This window comes from Osmia lignaria, chromosome 8, assembly GCF_051020975.1.
Source record: "Osmia lignaria lignaria isolate PbOS001 chromosome 8, iyOsmLign1, whole genome shotgun sequence".
NCBI lineage: Eukaryota > Metazoa > Arthropoda > Insecta > Hymenoptera > Megachilidae > Osmia > Osmia lignaria.
The window spans coordinates 12,749,291-12,771,852 of NC_135039.1; the positions used below are offsets into that span (position 1 = coordinate 12,749,291).

Genomic DNA, 22,562 nt, shown 5'->3' on the forward strand with positions numbered 1-22,562 from the left:
TTTAAAAATATCAAATCTATGGTGGGCTTTTTAAAATACAAATTTGTCTAACAATTATTGTAATAATTGGTTTGTGTCTTTTTAGTTGCGATTTAATTTTGCAGTTAATTCATGATTAATTAGTTATCTGCTGTTATTGTCAACTTAGATTAGATTGTTACAGTGTGAATTGTTGAACATTTTTTAATTAGGACAGAGCAGATGACGCTCGTTTTCAAGGCACAAACTAAAGACCCCTCAAAAACAGACATGACCAGTCTTGTTGGATCTGTAGTTAATGGTTGACGTTTATACATAGTTTTTTATGTGCATTCATAAATAGTACGTTGATATTTTCAACGTTCGTTTAATTTGCAGCTAAACAATATTCGAAAACGACATTACTGGCTGTTAATAGGACTTCAGAAACTTAATCAAAAGAAATTTGGTTGTTTGTTAATTGAAGGTTAGGATATGTCATCTATAAACTCTACAAATTTTTAATTGTAATGGATTCTGTTAATAGTATTATTTAAAATTATTTTCTATAGTTTCTAACATAACGTGAAAACAGTTCGTTTTAAATGGCAGAAGATTTTGGGAGAGATACACCACCGATGTACACAGGAAATGAAGAAACAAAAACAGCTGGTCAACCTCTCTCAGATTTTTTATTACAACTAGAAGATTATACACCCACGGTAGTCGCATAATACATTATAAATATGGTGACTCATTTATATTATATACAATATAATAAAACAGCTTTTTTTAGGTGCCTGATGCAATCAGTGAACATTATTTGCATACAGCTGGTTTTAACACAACAGATCCCAGAATGTAAGCATCCTATATAAATATAAATTTTAAAGAATATATTTTTGTGACTGCTGACATATGAATAATCATTTTAGAGTACGACTTGTTTCGTTAGCAGCACAAAAATTTATATCTGAAATAGCAAATGATGCTCTGCAGCACTGTAAGACACGTGGAGCTAATCAGAATACAAAAACAAAAGGAAAAGATCGACGCTACACCTTAACCATGGAAGATTTGACACCAGCTGTGGCAGAATATGGCATCATAGTTAAAAAACCACATTATTTTGTTTAATCCATTTTATCTCATTATTTTTCGTTTAGGAATAATGTTTGTTTATTTATTTAATGTTCTTTTGCATGCATACCAAGTAAACTTGTATATCATGTGTACATTGTATAGCTTTTATAAGAATCACCGAATATTATGAAAAACAAATTATACAATTAATACAGTTCAAAGTTCATACATTATAGGTTTTATACAATTAAAAAAATTGCAATATATATTATGTTCCATTCCAGAAATCAATTTTATAATTCTTTTAGGTATTCAAACATAAATATCCTGTTTTTTATTAACTACTTGATAAAATTACATCCATAAGGTTTGAGATAGTTTTGCTTATCCATAAATAAAAAACGAATTCTATCATAGAAAAAATACAAATAAAATGTTCTTTCGTTTATAAAATTCCAGCCGAACTGGAAAAGTTGTTTTAGATTTATAAGATCGAAGATAAAATTCTTTATCCGATGGTAACTAGAAAAACATTATTACTAGTAACATTTCGATGCGTCAGGTATACCAACGATCTTCGCATGCGCTTTATTCCAAAAAAAAACCATCAGCCATATTGGTGTGTTGTATCGCTGTCCTCAGTAATTTCGAAGATCGGTGAGGTATTTTTCTTGTTCATCACCCGATTCCTTTTATAACCGTTATTCCACGAATAACCGGGAATGCCAATGTGATATATATCCGAAATAAAATTGTCACTTGTGGATTTTTATGACATTCGTGAGCGGAAAAAGTTTGGTTAATGTTGCCACCTGGGCTCAGAAAAATCGGTCTGTTTAAGAACATGTTGTAAATAAACGCGTATTATTTTCACTGGAGTGGAATGTTCGTACGATATTAACACCATCTCCAACGCCGTTCTATTTTCGCGTAAGATTACTACGGGTGTTAATTGATCTCGTAAAGAATTATAATTTTCGGAGTACTTTGCCACCGTCTGTCGCGCTCTCCTTTCGACCACTTTTGCTTCATTTTTTTTCTTTTTTTTTTTTTCTATACCCGTCTCGTATTTGTTTGTAGATCATAACATATCATTCGCTACACTTACGATCGATGTTGATTAACACATGTTCGTTGCTCAATTTTCATCGAGCAACAGGTAAAAAATTGTCAATGTGATTTTTCACAAACGTACTGATAAAAAGCACTTGAACATTTACGATTATTGTCATTCAAGTATATTTGTAACTGACGTTCCTTTTTTGTTACACAATATAATAGCATATATGACATAGCGCAATCTTTTATGTAGTATCTAAAAAATAAAATATTAATTGTGTTTATATATATTGTTACAAATTTTCTTTAATTTATCTTTAGGATTCATGCACAAAGTATGCATCATTTATTTATTTCTATTTCAAACTGAAAGAAACTTGGATCATTTCAATATTATAATACAGCAAAAAGTTATATAATAAATTTTCTATTTTTCAGCAAATCTCATCATGACGGATTCCATGAAATTTGGTCCAGAATGGTTTGTAGTAGTTTATTGATACAGTTATTATACTTATTTATAATTATATACTTTGTACGTTCAGTTTATACATTTTATTGTAACGCATAGGTTGCGCAATTTGTCTGGAGACAATTGCAATAATAGCGGAGGTGGTGGAGGAAGTACGAGCTTAACTACTCCACGTTACCAACTAGCTGAACATAGATACGGGCGAGAAGAGATGTTAATTCTGTTCGACCGTAATTGTAAACCTCCTGAACCATTAACAAGTTTTTCGTCTCTATACGTTGAAAAAACTCAACTTCCTTTGGCTCTTATACAAATGACAGAAGATGAAACGGTAACTAAATGTATATACCTTTATGCTTAAATTTTGCATTAGTATTAAAGAAGTTTTAATAAATAATTTGCCTTTCTTTAAACTATTAAGGTAGCTCGATATAAAAAGAAGGATTATTAATATTATTTACTAATTATATATTCTTATTACATCCTATATTAGGAACTGCCTCGTGCAGTTAATTTAGATCTAAAAATATAACACACTGGAGCCCTTGTGCCAGCTCTTCGTGTCATTTCTCCAATCTCTGTCCTATACTTTACATAATGATTACTATTTTTCTTATCATTCTGTATTCTCTTACATGCTCTTATAGATTTATAACATTGTATCTTAGGCTAGGGAACAGATTAATTGATGTATCTTAAGTATACTGATTTAAGTTACATTTGAACACTTTTTAGCGGATGTGGAATGGAGGAATAACTAATACCGTTGGTCGAGGGAGAGGCGGAAGCGTCGATCGCGGTGTGCGAGGAAGAAATGGTAGAGGTAGCTTGTATACCTCGCATTATTCCCGGGGCGTTGGTTTCGATGATTCAGGGGATGGAGTTCGAATTGACAGTCAACCATTTCAAGTAGGTGGCTTTATTTATCTTTCGTAGAATAAATCAAAATATAAAATAATTATTTTCCTTTAGTTACCTCGTAGGTAAATTATGTCGTTATAAAAGTACGATACTCAGTGAGTTGTACATTATTTTAGAACAAATAAGTGTATGATGTGTTTATTAATAAAATATATTTTTTATTCAGGCAAGAAATCGCACGTTTGACCGATCTCAAAGTGAACGTGGATGGTCAGAAAGGAACGGAGCTACGGAACCAGGTGAATGGAACGGTTCTACTAGCCCTAGAAAAGAATTAAATCGCGGGGCTAGTGGTGGTTCTCTAATGGAAGGTAACTGGCGACGTCATCGTGGGGGAGGAGAAGACGACGATGGTTGGCGTAAATGGGGTAAATGGATAGAACAATTTTGAATTTATGAAATATTTTAAAACAGTCAACGTGCTGTACGTATTGAATCTATATTTTAGGTAGAAGCAGTTGGCGCGAAGGTGGAAGTATGGATAGAGATAGATTAGATAGAAACGAGGAGGGGGAGGAGAGTCGAAACAGTGGTGGGAGATGGGAACATCGTGGAACCCATAGAACCACCCACGATTCGAGTCATCACCCCCCTCCTCGTACCGCGCGTATTTGGGAATCAAATCACCACGATAACAATCATGACAACCTTCCTGAATGGTGCATTTCTTTACACGCTAGTAAAAAAAATCTAGTTCATAATTTCAAATCTAATAGGCTCAAGTTTTGTTAATTATTTTACTAATTCCAGGGCGACCGAGAATCCCGGTGAAAGTGGTAGTTTCGATGCATCGGGTGCTTTCCATGGCGGTATGTATTCAGACGACGACGAGGATGGGGTGATCAGTGCTGGTGGTAATCAAGAAACTAGGACTCGACGCGTTTCCGAAGGGAGCGCTGCTAATACGAGATCTGGTAACAAACATTTAGCTTATACCTCGTCTCAGGCGCAAACGGCGAACCGTAATCCTAATAATGGAACTAGTACAATCACTAAAGAAAGATCAAAGTCCTTGCACCTGCTCGATAACAAAGACGAGCCCGTCGAGAAAGAGAAGATAAGTAATTCTCCTGTGAAACCGTCTGTCGCGACTACGGTTAATACGCCAACGAAAACATCGTCGTCAGTATCGTTGGAAAGTTCGCAGAATAAAAGTAACGTCGCGACGAGTACGGAGCAAAGTGACGTTAAGAAAATTCCACCAAACGATTCGGAAAATAATAAATCTCCTGGTAAAACACAGACTAAAGTAGACGAAGCTGAAACAAAAACGGATCCAATGGCCACGGGAAAGAAACAAATTCCTTTGCGAACAGAACCACAAAAGCCTAAGCACAGCCTGTTCAAGCTAGCCTGTCAAAAGCTTAACTCAGATATTGATAATACTAAGAAGAAGACGGAGGACGATTTTGATAGAATGAAGGAAGAAGCGGACGCGTTGGTAGCTAAATTGATGGCCGACGAGGAGAATCATAGGGAGAAAACTTCCAGTGTACCGACTTCTATTGGTAACCAATCATCCACAGTTCCATCTACGAATGGACAGGAGAAATGGTTTTACCGTGATCCGCAGGGTGAAGTTCAGGGACCGTTCTTAGCGAGCGAAATGGCGGAATGGTGTAAAGCTGGTTACTTCACAGCAGGATTAATGGTAAGGAGAACCTGTGACGAGCGGTATACTACTTTAGGAGACTTAATGAAGATGTGCGGTAGAATACCGTTTACACCTGGTCCTCCTATTCCTCCGCTAAAGGTATCTTTTCATGATAATGAAGAAAAAATGAGTACAGTGATACCTCGGTATACGTCCTCTGGACGTGACAAATTTTGCATCATTTTAAAATAATTATCTCAGAGGAAAGATTAAATTAATAATCAATTGTATTAGAAGTTGATGTCATATAAGAAAATATGCCGAGGTGGCACTGTATTTTAAAAACTATAGCACATAATAATGTTTATCAGAGATTGAAATATTAAAAGAATTGTTATTTCTTTTAGTTAACCGATCAGGTGATACCACCTGTTCCTAACGCGGTACCAACTGGTATATCTGCATTACCAAAAACCGGTATCGAAGATCCGCTTCTTTTACTTCAGTATCAACAAATGCGATTGTTACAAAACCAACAGTTACTTCTTAGGCAAATGCGAACGTCGGCAATAGCGAAGCTTTCGCAGTCCGAGCATTGGGCGACGTTGAGCCCCATGGAACAGAATCAGTTGATATTTCAGTATGTTTTCCAAGACTCGGAAATGTCGGAGGTGCCAATCTCAACGAATCCATTCGTGTCTCATCTACCGTCGCAGCCTTCGAATCCTGTGATGCAACTTTTCACTCAGATGCAGCAGGTTTGTATGAAACTTGGATATTAACCCTTTCACAGTGGACCACAGTACAAATTTTATATTAAAAATTTTATAACGTTAAAGAACTGCAAAATATATTGCCAATGGTCACCAGCGACCACCATTGCCCAAATGGAAAGACAAGCTCCGGTCCCAACGAAAGGGTTAATGGTTCTCAACGATGAGGTAACAAGTTTTGAAATTTCCAGGCGAAAACGCAACCAGAGGCTCATTTACCTTCGACTCCACGTTCAACGACACCGGCGCATCCTCCAGCGATGGATCCTATACAACAGCTTATACAACAAATGGGTGGCATGCAGAACGTTTCGGGGATCCAACAGTCGAACATAAGCTCCGCGCCATCAGCAACGCAAGAGGACAATCCAATCAAATCTTTGTTACGCCAATTGAACGTTAACACGAACGGTCACCCGCAAGCTGCTCATATAGATACCGTATGGCCCCAGCCACCGCCGCAAATAAATCCACAGTTTAATGCACAAAATTGGTTGGCGCAGGTACCAATTTTAATTCCATCATTGAGACTGTTTGTACGTTTGAAAAAGTTGTAGTAATTTTAAAATTTGTTAGGTTGGACCGATACCGGCAGTACCTCCTGGCCAGTTACCAACATCGTTATGGGATCTACATACTAAAGAAATAAAGACTGAGCAGCAAATATTGGTAAACTAAAATTGATGGAGAAGTAAATGAATTAGATAGGTGAAACTGAGGTAAGAATTAAATTGTTATTATTATATATTACAGGATGAACAAAATCTTAGATTACAAGAGGATAGAAAGAAAGAGGAACTGAGGAAACAGGAGGAATTACAGAGGCAGGCCGAAGAGGAGAGCGCGAAAAGGAAAAAGGAGGAGCAAGCGAAACAAGCGGAGGAAGCGAAACGGAAAGACGAGGAGAGGAAAAAGAAGGAAGAGGAGAAGAAACGGAAGGATGAAGAAAAGCGTAAGCAGGAGGAGGAACGAAAGAAGAAAGAGGAGAAGAGGCGCAAGGAGGAGGAGAAGAAACGAGAGGAGAAGAGGAAGCAGGAAGAGGAGATTCTAAGGAAAAAACAGGAGGAGGAGAAGAGGAAAAAGGAGGAGCTTAAAAAATTGGAGGAGAAGCAGAAGAAGGAAGAAGAAAGGAGGAAAAAATTAGAAGAAGAGCAGAGGAAGCAGGAAGAAGAAAGAATGCGGTATAGAATCATTACATTATTTATTTTAATTATTCCCAAAATCATCTTTCTACTAACGTTACATCTTTACAGGAAAGAAGAAGAGGCGCGTAAGCAGGCAGAAGCTGAAGAACAAGCTCGACGAGCGGAACAAAGGCGACGAGAAGCAGAAGCGCTTCGTAAATTACAAGAAAGGAGTAAAGCACCCTGGGCTCAAGCACCTCGTGCACCTGCTGCTACCGCTGCACCTGCCGCGTCGCTTGCTGAAATTCAACGACTCGAACGAGAAAAGAAAGCAGTACGCTTTCTTACGTATTTTAGACAAAATATTATTAACTCTTTCCACTCGCCATCCTACATTATTCTAATTAAGTTAAATTGCAATATGTTCCCTAAAAATGTTTTCATCTTGATGAAATATGAAAAAAAATTCTGAGTTAATTGGTAGCCTTATAAATACTAGTGGAAAGGGTTAATCATACAGAACTTGTACGTTTTATAGTACCAAACGTTTTTTTCAGGAAGAACAACGATTTCAACAAATGATGCAGCAACAGTTGGCTCAACAAAAAGCCACGGAAGCCGCTCAGGAAGCGTTGGCCACTGATTCGTCTAAACGACTGCAATTCAAATGGGCCGAAAAGGCGACGTCTTCAACGAAACCTTTACAGGTGAAGAGTCTCGCACAAATCCAACAGGAGGAACAGGAACGCATCACCAAGGTAAAGGTAGCTATTACATTTTCAGTACTTTTCCAAACCGGTACGTTAAATTTGTTCAATTCTTTATATGTTTTATTAATGAGTACTTTTAGTTGCACATTCTTTGTTTTTGCCAAAGAATTGTTTGTGCGATAGAAAGATAATTATGAGTGGTTGATTATCGCTGACTCTCTTCAGCAGCAAGAAAGGGAACGTCAAGAGAAAGCAGGGCAGAAGGAGTCGGCGAATGTACTACAGAACGCTGGGATATGGGGTACCGCGTCTCAGTGTTTAAATTGGGCGAATTCAGGGGCGTCTAATGTCGGTCAAGCATGGTCGAACAATAGCGGTACCAGCGGTTTCTGGGACGAACCGACGCCGGTGAAATCATCATCGGCGACGAAACAGTCGGCGAAGCAAACCGCGGTGATAAAGTCACCATCTGGTAATCAACAACAACAGCAAAGCAACAAGGCGAATAAGAGTAAAAATAAAAGGGAAGAGGAGTTAGTTAAGAAATTATTCGAACAGAACACTGCCAAGACGGACGACTTTACGCAATGGTGCAACAAAGCTTTGAGTGGCTTACAGGTGTCTGTTGACAGTAAGTTACAGACTTTTCAAACACACATATTACCGTTTCGTTTATAGAATGTTTGACAAAGAAATTTTACATACAGTACCTACGTTCGTTGGATTCTTGCGAGACATAGAATCTGCTTATGAAGTTAAAGAATACGTACGAGATTATCTTGGTGATAATAAACAGAGCTTAGAATTTGCTAAGCAATTTTTAGAGAAACGTAGTAAATGGCGATCGGCGCAACGGCCCCAAGCCGAAGCGGACGATTTATGCAAACCTGCGCCAGCTGTTAACCCAAATGCACCTGCGGAATTTCAAGAAGTTAAGGTATCATTTTTAATATACAAAATTATATGGTACAATGAGTTGCATTGAACTTGTCACAGTGAAGTTGGCTACAAATTCACTTCACCGACGCTGCGGCGTGAATGTGTTAGTGAATTTGTAGCCAACTTCACTGCGACAAGTTCAATGAAACTCAGGGTACAATTTATTTAAAATGCGTCTAAGCCATAATAATATTTCCAGGGAAAGTCAAAGAAGCCAAAGAAGGGAAAAATGTACAAAGTTGATAATAGGATTCTTGGCTTTAGCGTAACCGCGGCCCCCGATCGTATCAACGTTGGTGATCGCGATTATGGGGAAGGTGTTTGAACGAACTCTGACGGTTTTCACTGCTTTATGGAAATTATGCAACGCTTGGCCCAATAGATGATCCGTTATTTATTTATTGTAGATGCCAAATAAGTTCTAAAAAGGAACCTGTTGCGAGTACTTCATTAAAACGTATATAAGAATTTTTTTTTTTTTTTTTTTCTTTCTATTTTATCGTCATGCGTGCAAGGATTTTGTCCCTCGTATTCTCTTTTTACTCGACACGTTAATGGGAGCCTTAGACACCAATATAGGCGTGGCGTTACTTCCATCCCAAACAGAACTGAAAGACACTCCGCAAGGAAACTCAATTGTACATAATACTATTTCAAGAGAGAAAAAAAGGAAACAAAAATGATACTTCATAAAGCAAAGAGAGTGAACTCATCTTCTATTTACGCGATACACATACTATGGTACATGTATAGTATTGAAACGTTTTGTAATATTTCATTATTATCGACGTGAATAAAAAGAAATTATGCCGATCGATATAACTTGTACACGCGGAAACATCGCAGTTGAAAGCAATATGTGCTCACGATAGTGTTCAGTAAACGAAACTACTTTGTCAATGTGTGCTTGTGATTTTAAAAAAATGAACATCGATCGAGCACAGTGTTGATTGGGTGCATCGGTGTACTTGCACCGAAACGCACCGAGTATGTTATATATATATATATATATATATACACATACATATAAATCCTATGGATTTCTTGCTTCATCGCAACATCAAATTATTCTAATACGACTTTAGTTTCGCTACTGTGTTTTAATCAACTAATATTCTTATGTTTGATACGTTGAGTAACTTTTTCTGACCGATTTACGATTGTTTTTATTCAAATTAGATGGATACTTTGACTGAAGGCAACAGTTCAAAGAAACTGAATTGCATATTGTATTATATATTGTGTAATAAATTACTCCTTGCTATGGGAGTCACGTTTATATAGAGCTTACCAGGAAAAAGGAATGAAAAATTACATTTCAATGATGTTGCAAAAAAAAAAAAAAGAATACAAATGGAAGCTCTTGTACTTTCTTAATACTTTTGAATACAATAAGATGAGGAAAACATAGTACTTGCATGTTGTAAAATTTATAAAAGAAATAAACTATCTTCCAGTATGTTGTTTTGCACCAGAAAAAAAAAAAAATAATATGAAAGTAAGGTCATGTAAACACCAGGAACGTCTATTACCGATTTTTTAAAAATTTAAATAGCACATAAAATGAAATATCTGGATTGATTGCTGCGTGTGCCTACGTGTGGATCTCACTCTCGTCGGCATAGTGTTCTTATAATGCTGAGATCAATCTAACGATAAACATCTAACAAGTTTATGTAAGATTTAATTAATGCAATATTTAAAAGCAGTATCTTTTGTAAAACATTTAATTATAAGTGTACATGTTATGAAGTGTCCCACCTCTAACAAGGAGTTAAAGGAGAAAACTTTTAGCACCTGTTTGAAAACCATTGATTTTTTTTTGATTTTTTTTTTTGATTTTTTTTTTTTAATTTTAAATTGAACTAATAACTTGGACAAAGTGGTATGAATACTCTGTTCATTTCGTGGAAAATGTTGCGACAGATCTGACCGCTCTTAATATTATAATGGTTGTTAATTAAGGTTCATTGATCTTCTCTTAATACAAGAAAAGTATCCTTAGGAGAAGATTATAGACCCTTACATGAAAGATTTATGTATAAATAAATAAATGTACAGTAATACAATAATTAAATAGCAAAAAACACATCATTGATATTGTATTAATATTATTATTGTATCTAACGTACAACGTAATAAAATAAATATTATTATATTTTCAATTTGATCTTTTCATTATTTTTTAGCATCAAAATTTTATTATATTCTGATGAATATTTAAAATGGAATTAATGTACGTTGGTATAATAGTAGTTAAAAATTCACATAAATGTCAAAGGGTATATAATTTTACAATTTATTTTTGCAAAACTTAATCAATTGAATAAAAATTGTAGCTTGGACATGATAAAAAACGAAATGCGAACTGAACTTATAGGCACAGGTATATATATCAATTCATTAAATATTTATTATGATGGAAGAAATAACATAAGTACCCCATGAAATTATTTTTACAAATAATGTAAAGGAAATGCTATTTATTAACGCTATTACTTATGAAAGTAGGAAGAGAATAATAAAACTGTTTTGGACGATTTAATTTTTATTAACAATTATATTTGTACTTTCGACGGTGTATTTCACTTTTTTATACATACAATCTTTATACAGTATTAAAATGTTTTATCAAACAAATGATAATTATATTAATGAACATTAAACTGTTCTTTGTGACACTGATAGGAATGTTTCGGCATATAAAATACATATCAGTAAAACGAAATTTCAGTTCAAATTTCATTGTATATCGTATAAAATAAATAAAATACTAATCTTCTTTTCGTTCTCCCTGAGACTGTATAACGTTGATCTCGATGTAATCTTTCGCAATATCAATGTACTGAAAACAATTTTGTTATTCATTGATAAAGAAAAAAAAAAAGAATTGACTTAACGTTGGAAAGATTTTTAACTCACCTTTCTTGGAACAACAATTTCTAAAATTTGTAAAATAATATAGCACAAAGATACCACCAGCAGGTATGCTAATACACCACTTCGAACATAATTAGCTAATTGTTCACCTAAATTCATTTTACTTTCTTTCTTTACCAGATCATAGACTATCTCGGTTCTTTTGGTGATATTAAACCAATTATAAAATAAACTTATTCTTTTATTCATTTCAAATGGACATTTAGTATTGCCTTCTCTGTAATCTTTTATTGCAAATTCCAGTCCTTCGATAAGGGCCTGCACTGTAGGTTCTACTAAATAAATTAAATCTTCAGGCAGGACTTCGGGTATACCACCAACTTTTGTTGAAACAACTTGTAAACTGTAATGAAAGAAATACATTAAAATGATAAGAGTTAATACATCAACGTTATATTAAAATTTTCATTAATATTTCACCCGCATGCAGCTGCTTCAACAATTGCCATGCAGTAAGCTTCGGTTAAACTTGTGTTGAGGAATATATGCCCTTTATTCAAGACATGTCTGACTTGAGAATGTTCCAAACTCCCAAGTAACGTAACTCTATGCTGTAACAAGTTTCTTTCTCGCACCTCTTCTATCAGCCATCTCTTAGGACCATCTCCAGCAATTAGAAATTGTACGTTGTCGTATCGACTACAAATATCGGGTATAATGCGAGCTAATAAGTCCACACCTTTTCGATATACTAAGCGGGATACTATGACTATCGTAACTACAATTAGTTATAGCCAATGTTAGTAATTTGCATTTTTCTCTGAGTAATATTAAGTGATACTTACTAAAATTATCATCTCGTTTAGCAATATCAGGCATGAATAAGGTGGTATCTACTGCGTTTGGAATAACAGAAACCTTCTCTTTCAGAACGTTTGCTCTTAATACAGTGTTCTCTTTTCCAGTATGGGATACGCATATACAATGATTGCAATCAGATAATGATATTTCTAGGAATTTATTTGTTAAGATAGCAGATGCATCAGCGAAACCAAAAAGTGAATGATCTGTGAAAGTAGTCTGGAAGTTCAAAGATGATTATAATTGAAACATTGTATATTCATTTTTTATTAAAATAAATGAATACCTACTTTCAGTCCCATTAATCGACCAATTAACATTCCCTCATGAGCAAGAGCAGAGAATGCAGAATGGCCGTGTACTATCTGAATTTCTTCCCTTATAAAGATATATCTAATAAGAGGAATTGAACAAATCATTGTTGGTAGAACACACTGATTATAAAATACCTTTACCGGTATATAATATACCTTAAATAAGACACAGATTAATCTCAAGTTATATGTAAAAATGAAACATATTTTTTTATTAAATAATGCATACTTTCAGGCCATTTGTCATGTAACGTACTCCAATTCTATCACCGTACGAGTGGGTAAGCACGACAACCTTGTGTCCAAATCCCAATAAACATTGGGATAAATTAAAAATATGTTCTTCCACACCACCCATGTTAGGATAAAAGAAATCAGAGACCATACTGAAAAAAAAATTCAGTATATTAGAATAATGCATGCGACAATGGAACATTTTTATTGACATTTACAAACCATATTTTATGTTTTAAGGTACTCATTGTTACACCTACATTGTAGATGACTCATAGATTAAGATAAGCGATGCTATTTATTCAATATATCCGAAAATTTGGAAAGTTTTTAGGTGTTGATGATCATTTGAATGAATATTTGACAGAATGCTCATCATGTTGACAATTTATTGAATAATTCGTATGTCGAAAAATATTGATGAACAATTGTTAAACAATTATTTTTATCTCTACGAACAATGAATTAAAATTTAAGAAATTTGTTTTACATTCGTAAATTTCCTTTACATTTTCTATAATACATTTATATACAAATAACCCCATTTATCCTAGATTTAATGCAAATAATTGACCTTTTCATATTTTTAATTACTCGTTCAATGTCAGTCAATTTTTTACAACATATTACTGAAAAAAACGCATCTTTGGCCATGCCATAGGTTTTGAAGGTGGGGCTAACATATACCGCATTTAAATCGAATTCAGGCACTTATATTCGATTCGACTTTTTACTAGAATCAATGAATTTCGAGATTTCCATTCTCGAAGATCGATATTCGTTTGACGAGAAAATTGAATTCTTTATTTTTCAGGGCATTTTATAATTCATCGTTTCCGTTATCATTATTAAAATACGTAAGTCTATAAATTCTATAAATTTCTATAATTCTATAAACTATTTCTATAAATTAAAATTTTCTTTAGAATAAGACATGTTTATTTTACATATCCGTCACGTTCTAATAATTTTCTTTATTTACATTATCTCGTTTCCAGAGTTTCTTAAATGTAAAATAAAATTTTTTGTAAAATCCATTATCCAATGAGGAAATACTAGAGGAAAGGGACGGAAAGTATGGTATACGATCGTTTCTATCTTATCCATAAAGTTGCGATTGTTACTTCGTTCGTGACTGCGTCCGAAGAGAAAGAGAAACAGAAAGCGAGATGGAGCGTGGCCAGTGATCGTTAGCAAAACGAAGACAGAGAGACGGTAGAAACGAGAAGGCGATGCACGATTTGGTTATATGTCGACGGTCGGTGCACAACAAATCGTCGACATGTTTCATCAACGATGCGGTCATCGAGTGACTTTAACGAACAATAATTGCACGGCCATACGAGATTTTTTAGAATATAATTATGGATTGGTTCTAAGCGCGGAGCCGCTCAAGGATGACCAGCTTTTCGAAGTCCGCATTGACAAGAAGGTACCAAACAGCAACATTCGAACTCTAATTAACTGTCTCGCATCTGTCAAAATCTTGTTTACAATGTTTATACATGAAGTTTTTCAGTTCTGTCATATAACGAAGCGTCGTCGAATCAACTTGTAAACCCGCATTTTTCATTTGTTGTTTCAATTAACTTGCCATCAATTTTCAATTGTTCATCCATTTTACAGTTCCATGAAATTTAATAAATCATCAGCGTTTAGAGAAACACACAATTGCAGTAGAATGCATTAAAAAAGAAATTTCTATGATTTCCATACAAATCCTAGTTTCTTTTTGAAATCAAGCATTACAATAAATTGTAACTTTCAACTACGCAGCTGAAATCATGGAGCGGCAGCATAGAAATTGGTGTAACCGAATGCGATCCAGAGATAATAGAATTGCCTGCCCGTGCTACCAATCTGTGTCAAGGGACGTGGATCATGACCAATTCTGGTATAGTACACGACGGGGTAAGAACAGTAGAAACTTACGGAATGAACCTGAACGCTTTGGAAGCAGGAAGTACTTTGGGAGTAATGAGGACGTCTAACGTAGGTCTTAAAATGTTAACGACAAATGTTTAATAGGGTAATTTACTTACCGTGTATATTTTTCCAATTGCAGCACGAGCTAATATTTTACATCAACGGTATTTCCCAAGACGTGGCTGTATCAAATATACCAGAACGCATATTTGCAGTGGTGGACATGTACGGTGATTGCGTACAAGTGACCATAACATACCCACAAATAGCTGCTGCTTTATGCAGCGAGCCGAAGGACGAGGTTGAAATCAATAACGATTACGCTCTTGGAGAAGCATCGAATTCTTCGACAACCAATCTAGTCGCTAATTTAAATGTTAATTTAAACGTTAATGTTAATGTTAATTTACCGAAAAACCCGAACCCTGCTGCTGTTAGAGAGGATAGACTGAGGTTTCACGAAAGGGTTGGCTCGCTGGTTAAGTTGTCAAATAATGCGAGGACAGCGGAAAGGAGGAGACCCTTGGATGAATTTAATAATGGTGTGGTAATGACCCATAGACCGTTAAGGGATAACGAATTGTTCGAGGTGGGTAAAAATTTAATTTAATATAAATTTATAAATATCGAAGGTTAATAATATAATTATAAATTAATAAATAATATTAAATAATTTATATATATTTAATAATAAAGAACATCATTTGATAGAAGGAATATTTATTAAACGTTACATTATTGTAGGTACGAATTGATAGACTTCTGCATAAATGGTCAGGCAGCATAGAAGTTGGAGTTACTATGCACAGTCCCACGGCATTAGAATTTCCAGCGACAATGACTAATATGCGATCAGGCACCACAATGATGTCCGGGTGTGGGATACTGGTGAACGGGAAGGGCACGTGCCGCGAATACGGAGAATTTAATTTAGACGAATTGAGAGTAAGATAAAAAAAAAAATACAGTATCAATGAATTATTCGTCGCAGCTGTGATATCGTAGGTAATGTTTACTTAGGAAGGTGATAGAGTAGGAATGATTAGAAGAAGCAACGGAAATCTTCATTACTTGATAAACGGGTTGGACCAAGGAATCGCTGCTAAAGTACCCGCTGGTGTATGGGGTGTTATAGATCTGTATGGGATGACGGTGAAAGTGACGATCGTCGATCGGGACGAAAGGGAAGAGCAAAACTTAGTCACTAGGAGAAACACCTTGCATTTGCAAGGTTTAAATGGTAATGCTAATGTTGATTAACCCTTTCGCTGGCACCAGTGGGCCACGATACAAATTTTATAATGGCAATATATTATAATAACGGTACAATCTTGCCAATGGTCACTGATAACCACCATGGCCCAAATGAAAAGACAAACACCTGTTCTATAGGACCAACGTGGCAGCGAAAGGGTTAATTCATTACAACCCATTACAATAAACAATCTCAAGTATTCTTCATTTTTAGAAGACGAAGAAGAACCGCCAGACAGGCTCATGTTTCATTCCTGTTGCGGTACACACGTGGAAGTGATCAACAATGGTCGTACTGCTCATAGGCCTAAGTAAATAAAAATTTCTATATAAATACTCGAGCAGTGCTGTTTCATTCGCATTTATAACAACATTCTCGTTTTCTAGCGTGATGGACGACTTCAACAACGGCGTTGTACTGACCTCGAGGCCACTGAAACCGAACGAATTGTTCGAAGTGCGATTAGACAAAATTGTAACGAAATGGGCAGGGTCGATCGAGATAGGTGTCACCACCCATTCACCAACAGAGCTGGAGTTTCCTTTCACCATGACAAACGTTAGGTATGTAAAAAGAATATTTCCAATTTATATTTATACGGTACATATTATTTTCCTAATTTATGTTAAGTTTATCGCCCGTGTTATTGCTCGAAGGTGGTCATGTCCCTTGCAGATCCGGCACATGGATGATGACTGAAAACGGTGTGATGCACAATGGCACTACTATAATAGATCAGTACGGACAGAATCTAGATCGATTGCAAGTCGGTGATCGCGTTGGTGTAATGAGAAAGGACAACGCGACGTTACACTTTTACGTGAACGGCGCTGATCAAGGAGCAGCGGCGATGAACGTGCCCGAAAGAGTTTACGGCGTTATAGATCTTTACGGGCAGGCCGCGCAAGCGACCATAGTCGACAATACCGATTTCTATAGTCCAACTACGAATAATTCAAGTTTCAGCAATACAACTTTATATAGGTTTGTACAAAATTTATCGTACCTTCAATCTCTACCCTTGGAAACTTATATTTTATTATTAATTGTGTCACGGATAGTGATTTGAGGTTCCATCACATACACGGTAAAAATGCGAAAATAATAAACAATGGATTGACCGCCCTGAGGCCTAGAGCCTTAGGGGAATTCAACGAGGCCATCGTGATAGCGAATCGTCCATTACGAGACGGTGAAATGTTTGAAGTGACCATCGATAAGATGGTCGACAGGTGGACCGGAGCGATCGAAGCAGGTAAAAGAATAGAAGTTTAATAATTGAAATAAATCATATTATTTTCTTATAACAATATCTGTTAGGTGTGACTCTTATAAGGCCTGACGAGCTAGAATTTCCATCTACGATGACTGACATCGACCACGATACTTGGATGTTATCTGGATCCAATGTGATGAGGGACGGTGTTACCTTAACGAATAATTATGCCTGTGATTTAGACAAACTAGTAGAAGGTAATCGTATCGGTATGATGCGATGCTCGGACAGCAGTTTACATTATTATCTAGATGGAGTGGATCAAGGGCCTGCATGTACGGGCTTACCGCCGCACGTTTATCCTGTGATTGATTTATACGGTCAGTGTGTACAGGTATGTTATGTTCCCTTTTTATTTACAAAGAAACACAACCAAGGAAAGACCAAGTATATATTACATGTAGATGATTTATTAGGTGACAATTGTACTACCAGAACGTAGGGATCCAATGACCCAACAGTATTTACCATCAGAGAACAGCACTAGTCAGCAGCCTACGTCTGTGATCCAGCTTCAGGCTCAAACGGAAATAATGCATAAGTTTCACGAGTCTGTAGGCTTAAGTATTCAGTTGAACAGCGACAGAACGGTGGCGACTAGGTGTAGAGAATACAGTAACGCTGTGTTGTTGAGCGAAACACCGTTAGAGAATAATGAAATTTTCGAAATTACCATTCAAGAAGTTGCCAGGGAGTGGAGTGGATGTTTGAAAATAGGCGTTATGAGCAATGAAACTGGAAACTGGTTGACGTCTATGAATCTTGTACCTGGTATCGGATCCATACCGCCTGACGCTTGGTACTTAACAGGTAGTGTTACAATGATAAACGTAACTCCCGTGACAGCTGGAAATGGGGGGTTGCTGGGGTGATTCTGAACAATTTTTTCCTTTACCAAAATCTTGGTCGAAGCTTCGTTTTTGAGTTATTAACGAAAAACACTGGCCAATCAGAGCGTGCGTAGAGCGCATGCGCGGAACCACGAGACCTCTGCGCGCGCATAGAGCGCGTGCGCGGAACCATGATACCTCTACGCGCGCTCTGATTGGCCAGTGTTTTTCATTAATAATTCAAACACGAAGCTTTGACTAAGATTTTGGTAAAGGAAAAAGTTGTTCAGCAACCCCCCATTTCCGGGTGTTATGGGACACCCTGTATACTTTAATATTCACTATGATTTAATGTATTCAGGTAACGAAGTAAGGCACAATGGATACGTTTTATGCATGAATTATTGCCCCAGCTTAGAATGGTTGCGGGTCGGTGATAAGATTGGAATGAAACGTACCCACGAGGGTAATCTAAAGTTTTACATAAACGGGGAAGACATGGGTATAGCGGCGTCGAATATACCTGAAATGGTGTACAGTGTGGTCGAGCTTTTCGGTAGTACAGTGGCTGTAAATATAACTAGTAGCAAACAACAGAATACCGCTGTGTCACCGAATGCTAGTTTGAGATTGCAGGACTCCTTGGAATTGTTATTAGATCCTATGCCGCCTGTTTTGCGAAAGTATGTATTAATTATTTTCAATCTATCTTTTGATATTTAAATCATATTTATTGATTCATTCTCAGCGATGCTGGAATGGATACATCAGCAGATGTGTCTGAAGGGAAATTAGTGAACGATGTAACGCTTACACCCACACAGACTACCCCTCACTTGGTTGGGGAAAGTGATTGGAGTTACGAGTTTCATGAGAACCATGGTAGAAATATCCAATTGGAAACGAAAACAATTGCTCGTAGGGTTGCGAGTTATAACCAAGGTGCGATATACAGGGTGTCCCGGTTTGATTATATTTTCTATAATATTTTGTGTTCTTTTTAAGGGGTGGTAATGTCCAGTCGCCCGCTAATAAAAGGCAAGCCATTTTCAGTGAAAATAGAAAAATTGAACGAACGATGGGTTTCTAATATTCTTTGCGGGGTAACTTGCATTTCACCGGAGAAGGCTAACTTCCCTCTAACGGCTCTTGGTTTTAAAAAGCACTCGTGGATCATTTGCAGCGACTGGATATCTCATAACGGTATCAGAGTAAGTATTAATCAAATTGTATTAATGATAATGATAATATAATTGTATAATGATATTAGGTAAAAACAAAATACGGAGCTGCTTTGGAAAATCTTCAGTCTAACTCCATAGTTGGTTTGTTCATCGACGAAGATAACAGATTGCGATTAATCATCAATGGCGTTGATCAAGGGGTAGCCGCAACGGACCTGCCCCCTTATGTTTATGCCGTATTCGACCTCTATGGTCAGTGTGAACAAATTTCAATCGTGGGAAATAATGTGGAACCATTTTCATCCACTTCCATCGATAACACCGTGACGTCGGTGGAATGTATAAGAACGAAACTGGAGGATGCGGAGAATTCGAGAGAGAAAGCCGACTTAGAGTGTCACGAAAAGGAGAACGTTGTCGCTGCAACCTCCTCGGACTTATCTTCTTCTACCTCGCCGAGTGTACCGAGCCAGTGCAGCTCGAACGTAAAGAACGACGACACCGTGGAGTACCAAGGAACCTGTAACAACGGGAGCGTGCATTTAATGAACAACATCGAGAACAAAGCGATGCCGAATAACTCGGATAGTAACAATCTGGAATCGAGCTCGGGCATGAGCAACGACGCGACCTCGCGAACCGTGAAAAACAAGAATTACGACAATTCGAATCAGCTGAACAACAGCGCGATATCGAACAGTCAGTCGGAGAATTCGAATAACAGAAACGAGTGTACAAATGTAGAAATAAATAACGCGACTAATATTAATATTAAAAACGGCACGGCGAACAGCACCAGCAATATAACTAATATGAATACAAATGCTAACAATGTGATAAACGAAAGCATAGCGTCCAATAGTCAAGGGGTTAATTTAAACGCTACGCATCAGAACAATGCGTCTATTAATATGTTAAGCTCGTCCCAGAACACGCTTAGCAACGGTGCGTCTGATATGTCGAACACTGTCTCATCTGGTTTCAATGAGATCCGTACGAACGTGGCCTGGAACAACACCGTGTCTGTGAATAATTCTATCGGTGGTAACACAACTATTTCCGGCCAGAATACAGCCTCGATTCATAATGCACCTTCGTTACAGCTACTCCAGATATCGTCGTTACCGTCCACTCCGCTCGCAACGAATACTGTACCTTCGAAAAAGTGTGAATACCTGAAGGCGTGCATGAGGTTGAAGAAGTCGCTGGTTTTACCGGACGAATTTTTCTCCCTAGACGACGTATTGTGTTACTGTAGCGCTTGTTATAAAGTAGAGGGGGACGGTGCGGTATGCAAGAAAGGCGAACCACCGGCGGAGTTTGCTGTACCGATAGGGTGGACCAGGTTTCCGTTGAGACAAAGTATCAACGCCAATCAAATCCCCCAGGGTACGACGGACAAATGGCACGTTGCTTTCTACGGTATACGCCTCGACGCAATCAGGTAGAGGAAAATTACTAAATAATTATTTCAGTGAGCAAGGAAACGTTATTGGGGCGAAGCTTTTTAACTGAAAATCTAGATCATCAATTTTGAATTTTGTGTCACTGTGAGTGTTTATACGCAGGGTGTAATTCCTGGAAATGGGGGTTGCTGGGTTGATTCTGAACAACTTTTTCCTTCACCAAAATGTTGGTTGAAGCTTCGTTTTTGAGTTATTAACGAAAAACTCTGGCCAATCAGAGCGCGCGTAGAGGTGTCATGGTTCCGCACACGCGCTCTATGCGCGCGCAGATGTCTCGTGGTTCCGCGCATGCGCTCTACGCGCACTCTGATTGGCCAGTGTTTTTCGTTAATAACTTAAAAACGAAGCTTCGACCAAGATTTTGATAAAGGAGAAAGTTGTTCAGAATCACCCTAGCAACCCCCCATTTCCGGGAGTTACAGGAACTACGTGTCCTTGAGGAATGGAATTATTATATCGCGCGAGCTTTGAATTCGTATTCCGTAAATTAAAACTCGAGTTGTTTACTTTTACTGCAAATCAATCGCTTCGCTCCAGTATGTGAATGGCGGCCTAGTTTAATTTTTGAATTTTATTTATTCTCAGGCTAATCCTGGACACAGGAGAACTCATGACAAAGGAACAATTAGACGTGAGTAATTTGACGATGAATATAAAGGCAGAGGATCAAAATCCCCAGGTGACATTTTCCCCCAGTATAAAGTACGCCGCATCGGAGGAATTCACTAGGAAATATCCGTAAGTGTTTTCAGACGAGTTTAATATAAATTACGTATCACTGATTGTTCGAATGTCGCAGATACATCGACACCCAGTCGAATAAAAAATTAAATGCCTCAACTGCATTTCAACTGTTAGTAAGGCCCGGTTCGTACACGATTAGCCCCGGCGGTAAAGACGGCAATGATCCACAATTCGAGTCCAGCAAATGGTCTACCAAAGAAGCAGGAGCCACGGTGATTATGGCTCTCTTAATTCAACTCGATGGATTTTAATTTATTACCACAGGAGAGTTGCGAGAGGACGTTTCCCCTTTGCGGCTCGCTAAGAGACGCGTATTTCATTTAAGGATGAACGAATGTACATAAGCATTATAATAGCGTAATATAATTACCGTAAGATATTTTTTAAAATGAATTTTTTATCTTCAATTATTCCGTCGAATCTCCGCTCTGTATATTTACGTTCAATTATGTATTAGGTTACTTCAGTGTAAAATGGTAGCGATCGTTTTGGTAGAGATCCGTTCGTTGAAGATTATTCGTTCTCTTCGACTTAATTTAGCATGCAATTGTTAAAGAGAAGATATTGTGATAGGTGTAATTTATTGACCGTTGATCAAACCAATTTGTAATAATCAGTTCGTTCAAGTATACAGTAGCATGTATATCGAATACATAAATCTATATGTATTATGTTATACATTTAATGTAGCTACTGGCCTAGGTTTACAGCGTCGAGGATTATGTCGAACAGATACGCACCGAAGGTTCGTTGCTACATTAACGAAGCACATTTTAATCCTCGAGCTTTACTCTTAACGAATACCAAATCTTTAAGTATTAGTAACGCAGGTAAAAATCCCTTCTCTTTCTTTTTTATTTTTTTTTAATTTTTTTTTTTTTTTTTTTTTTTTTTAAGCACTCAGCAGTATCGATAAAGAGACATGTTATCTGTATAATGTAGAAATAAAATGATACTAC

The 22,562-nt window shown here is 36.9% G+C and overlaps 4 protein-coding genes across 13 annotated transcripts; 3 read left to right on the forward strand and 1 right to left on the reverse strand.

Moving 5' to 3' along the window:
* Nucleotides 1–239: 239 nt before the first annotated feature.
* Nucleotides 240–1,272, forward strand: LOC117606715 (transcription initiation factor TFIID subunit 10). The gene is made up of 4 exons (XM_034329528.2): nt 240–445; nt 531–680; nt 755–819; nt 894–1,272. The coding sequence occupies exons 2-4, from the start codon at nt 564–566 to the stop codon at nt 1,093–1,095; spliced, it is 384 nt and encodes a 127-aa protein (XP_034185419.1). The 5' UTR covers nt 240–445; nt 531–563; the 3' UTR covers nt 1,096–1,272.
* Nucleotides 1,273–1,465: 193 nt separating this feature from the next.
* LOC143305575 (GIGYF family protein Gyf) lies at nt 1,466–10,124 on the forward strand. Of its 6 annotated transcripts, none has more exons than XM_076689694.1 (16): nt 1,466–1,698; nt 2,539–2,581; nt 2,672–2,903; nt 3,308–3,481; nt 3,660–3,861; nt 3,942–4,152; nt 4,244–5,246; nt 5,495–5,845; nt 6,052–6,363; nt 6,437–6,529; nt 6,614–7,041; nt 7,114–7,318; nt 7,542–7,748; nt 7,923–8,325; nt 8,402–8,631; nt 8,833–10,124. In XM_076689694.1, exons 1-16 carry the CDS (start codon nt 1,557–1,559, stop codon nt 8,956–8,958), a joined length of 4,362 nt encoding a protein of 1,453 aa, XP_076545809.1. In that variant the 5' UTR covers nt 1,466–1,556; the 3' UTR covers nt 8,959–10,124. The 6 variants fall into 6 exon arrangements, with proteins under 6 accessions (XP_076545809.1, XP_076545810.1, XP_076545811.1 ...); XM_076689695.1 differs by having other exon boundaries at nt 7,542–7,742; nt 7,920–8,325; XM_076689696.1 differs by having other exon boundaries at nt 7,542–7,742.
* A 946-nt stretch (nt 10,125–11,070) lies between these two features.
* Nucleotides 11,071–13,730, reverse strand: PIG-A (phosphatidylinositol glycan anchor biosynthesis class A). Of its 4 annotated transcripts, none has more exons than XM_034329523.2 (8): nt 13,497–13,724; nt 13,183–13,373; nt 12,918–13,074; nt 12,665–12,844; nt 12,359–12,593; nt 11,994–12,291; nt 11,556–11,916; nt 11,071–11,478 (listed from the first exon to the last, which is right to left on the reverse strand). In XM_034329523.2, the coding sequence occupies exons 3-8, from the start codon at nt 13,071–13,073 to the stop codon at nt 11,407–11,409; spliced, it is 1,302 nt and encodes a 433-aa protein (XP_034185414.1). In that variant the 5' UTR covers nt 13,074; nt 13,183–13,373; nt 13,497–13,724; the 3' UTR covers nt 11,071–11,406. The 4 variants fall into 4 exon arrangements, with proteins under 4 accessions (XP_034185414.1, XP_034185413.1, XP_076545814.1 ...); XM_034329522.2 differs by having other exon boundaries at nt 13,145–13,373; nt 13,497–13,723; XM_076689699.1 differs by lacking the exon at nt 13,183–13,373 and having other exon boundaries at nt 11,994–12,282; nt 13,497–13,730.
* Nucleotides 13,731–13,920: 190 nt separating this feature from the next.
* Nucleotides 13,921–22,499, forward strand: Neurl4 (neuralized E3 ubiquitin protein ligase 4). 2 transcript variants are annotated; one of them, XM_076689691.1, is made up of 17 exons: nt 13,921–14,354; nt 14,699–14,914; nt 14,988–15,437; nt 15,593–15,793; nt 15,869–16,088; nt 16,317–16,413; nt 16,490–16,666; nt 16,779–17,087; nt 17,165–17,358; nt 17,424–17,713; nt 17,796–18,189; nt 18,571–18,892; nt 18,958–19,151; nt 19,215–19,420; nt 19,480–20,837; nt 21,445–21,597; nt 21,659–22,499. In XM_076689691.1, the coding sequence occupies exons 1-17, from the start codon at nt 14,172–14,174 to the stop codon at nt 21,852–21,854; spliced, it is 5,160 nt and encodes a 1,719-aa protein (XP_076545806.1). In that variant the 5' UTR covers nt 13,921–14,171; the 3' UTR covers nt 21,855–22,499. The 2 variants fall into 2 exon arrangements, with proteins under 2 accessions (XP_076545806.1, XP_076545807.1); XM_076689692.1 differs by having other exon boundaries at nt 21,718–22,499.
* The last annotated feature ends 63 nt before the right edge of the window (nt 22,500–22,562 follow it).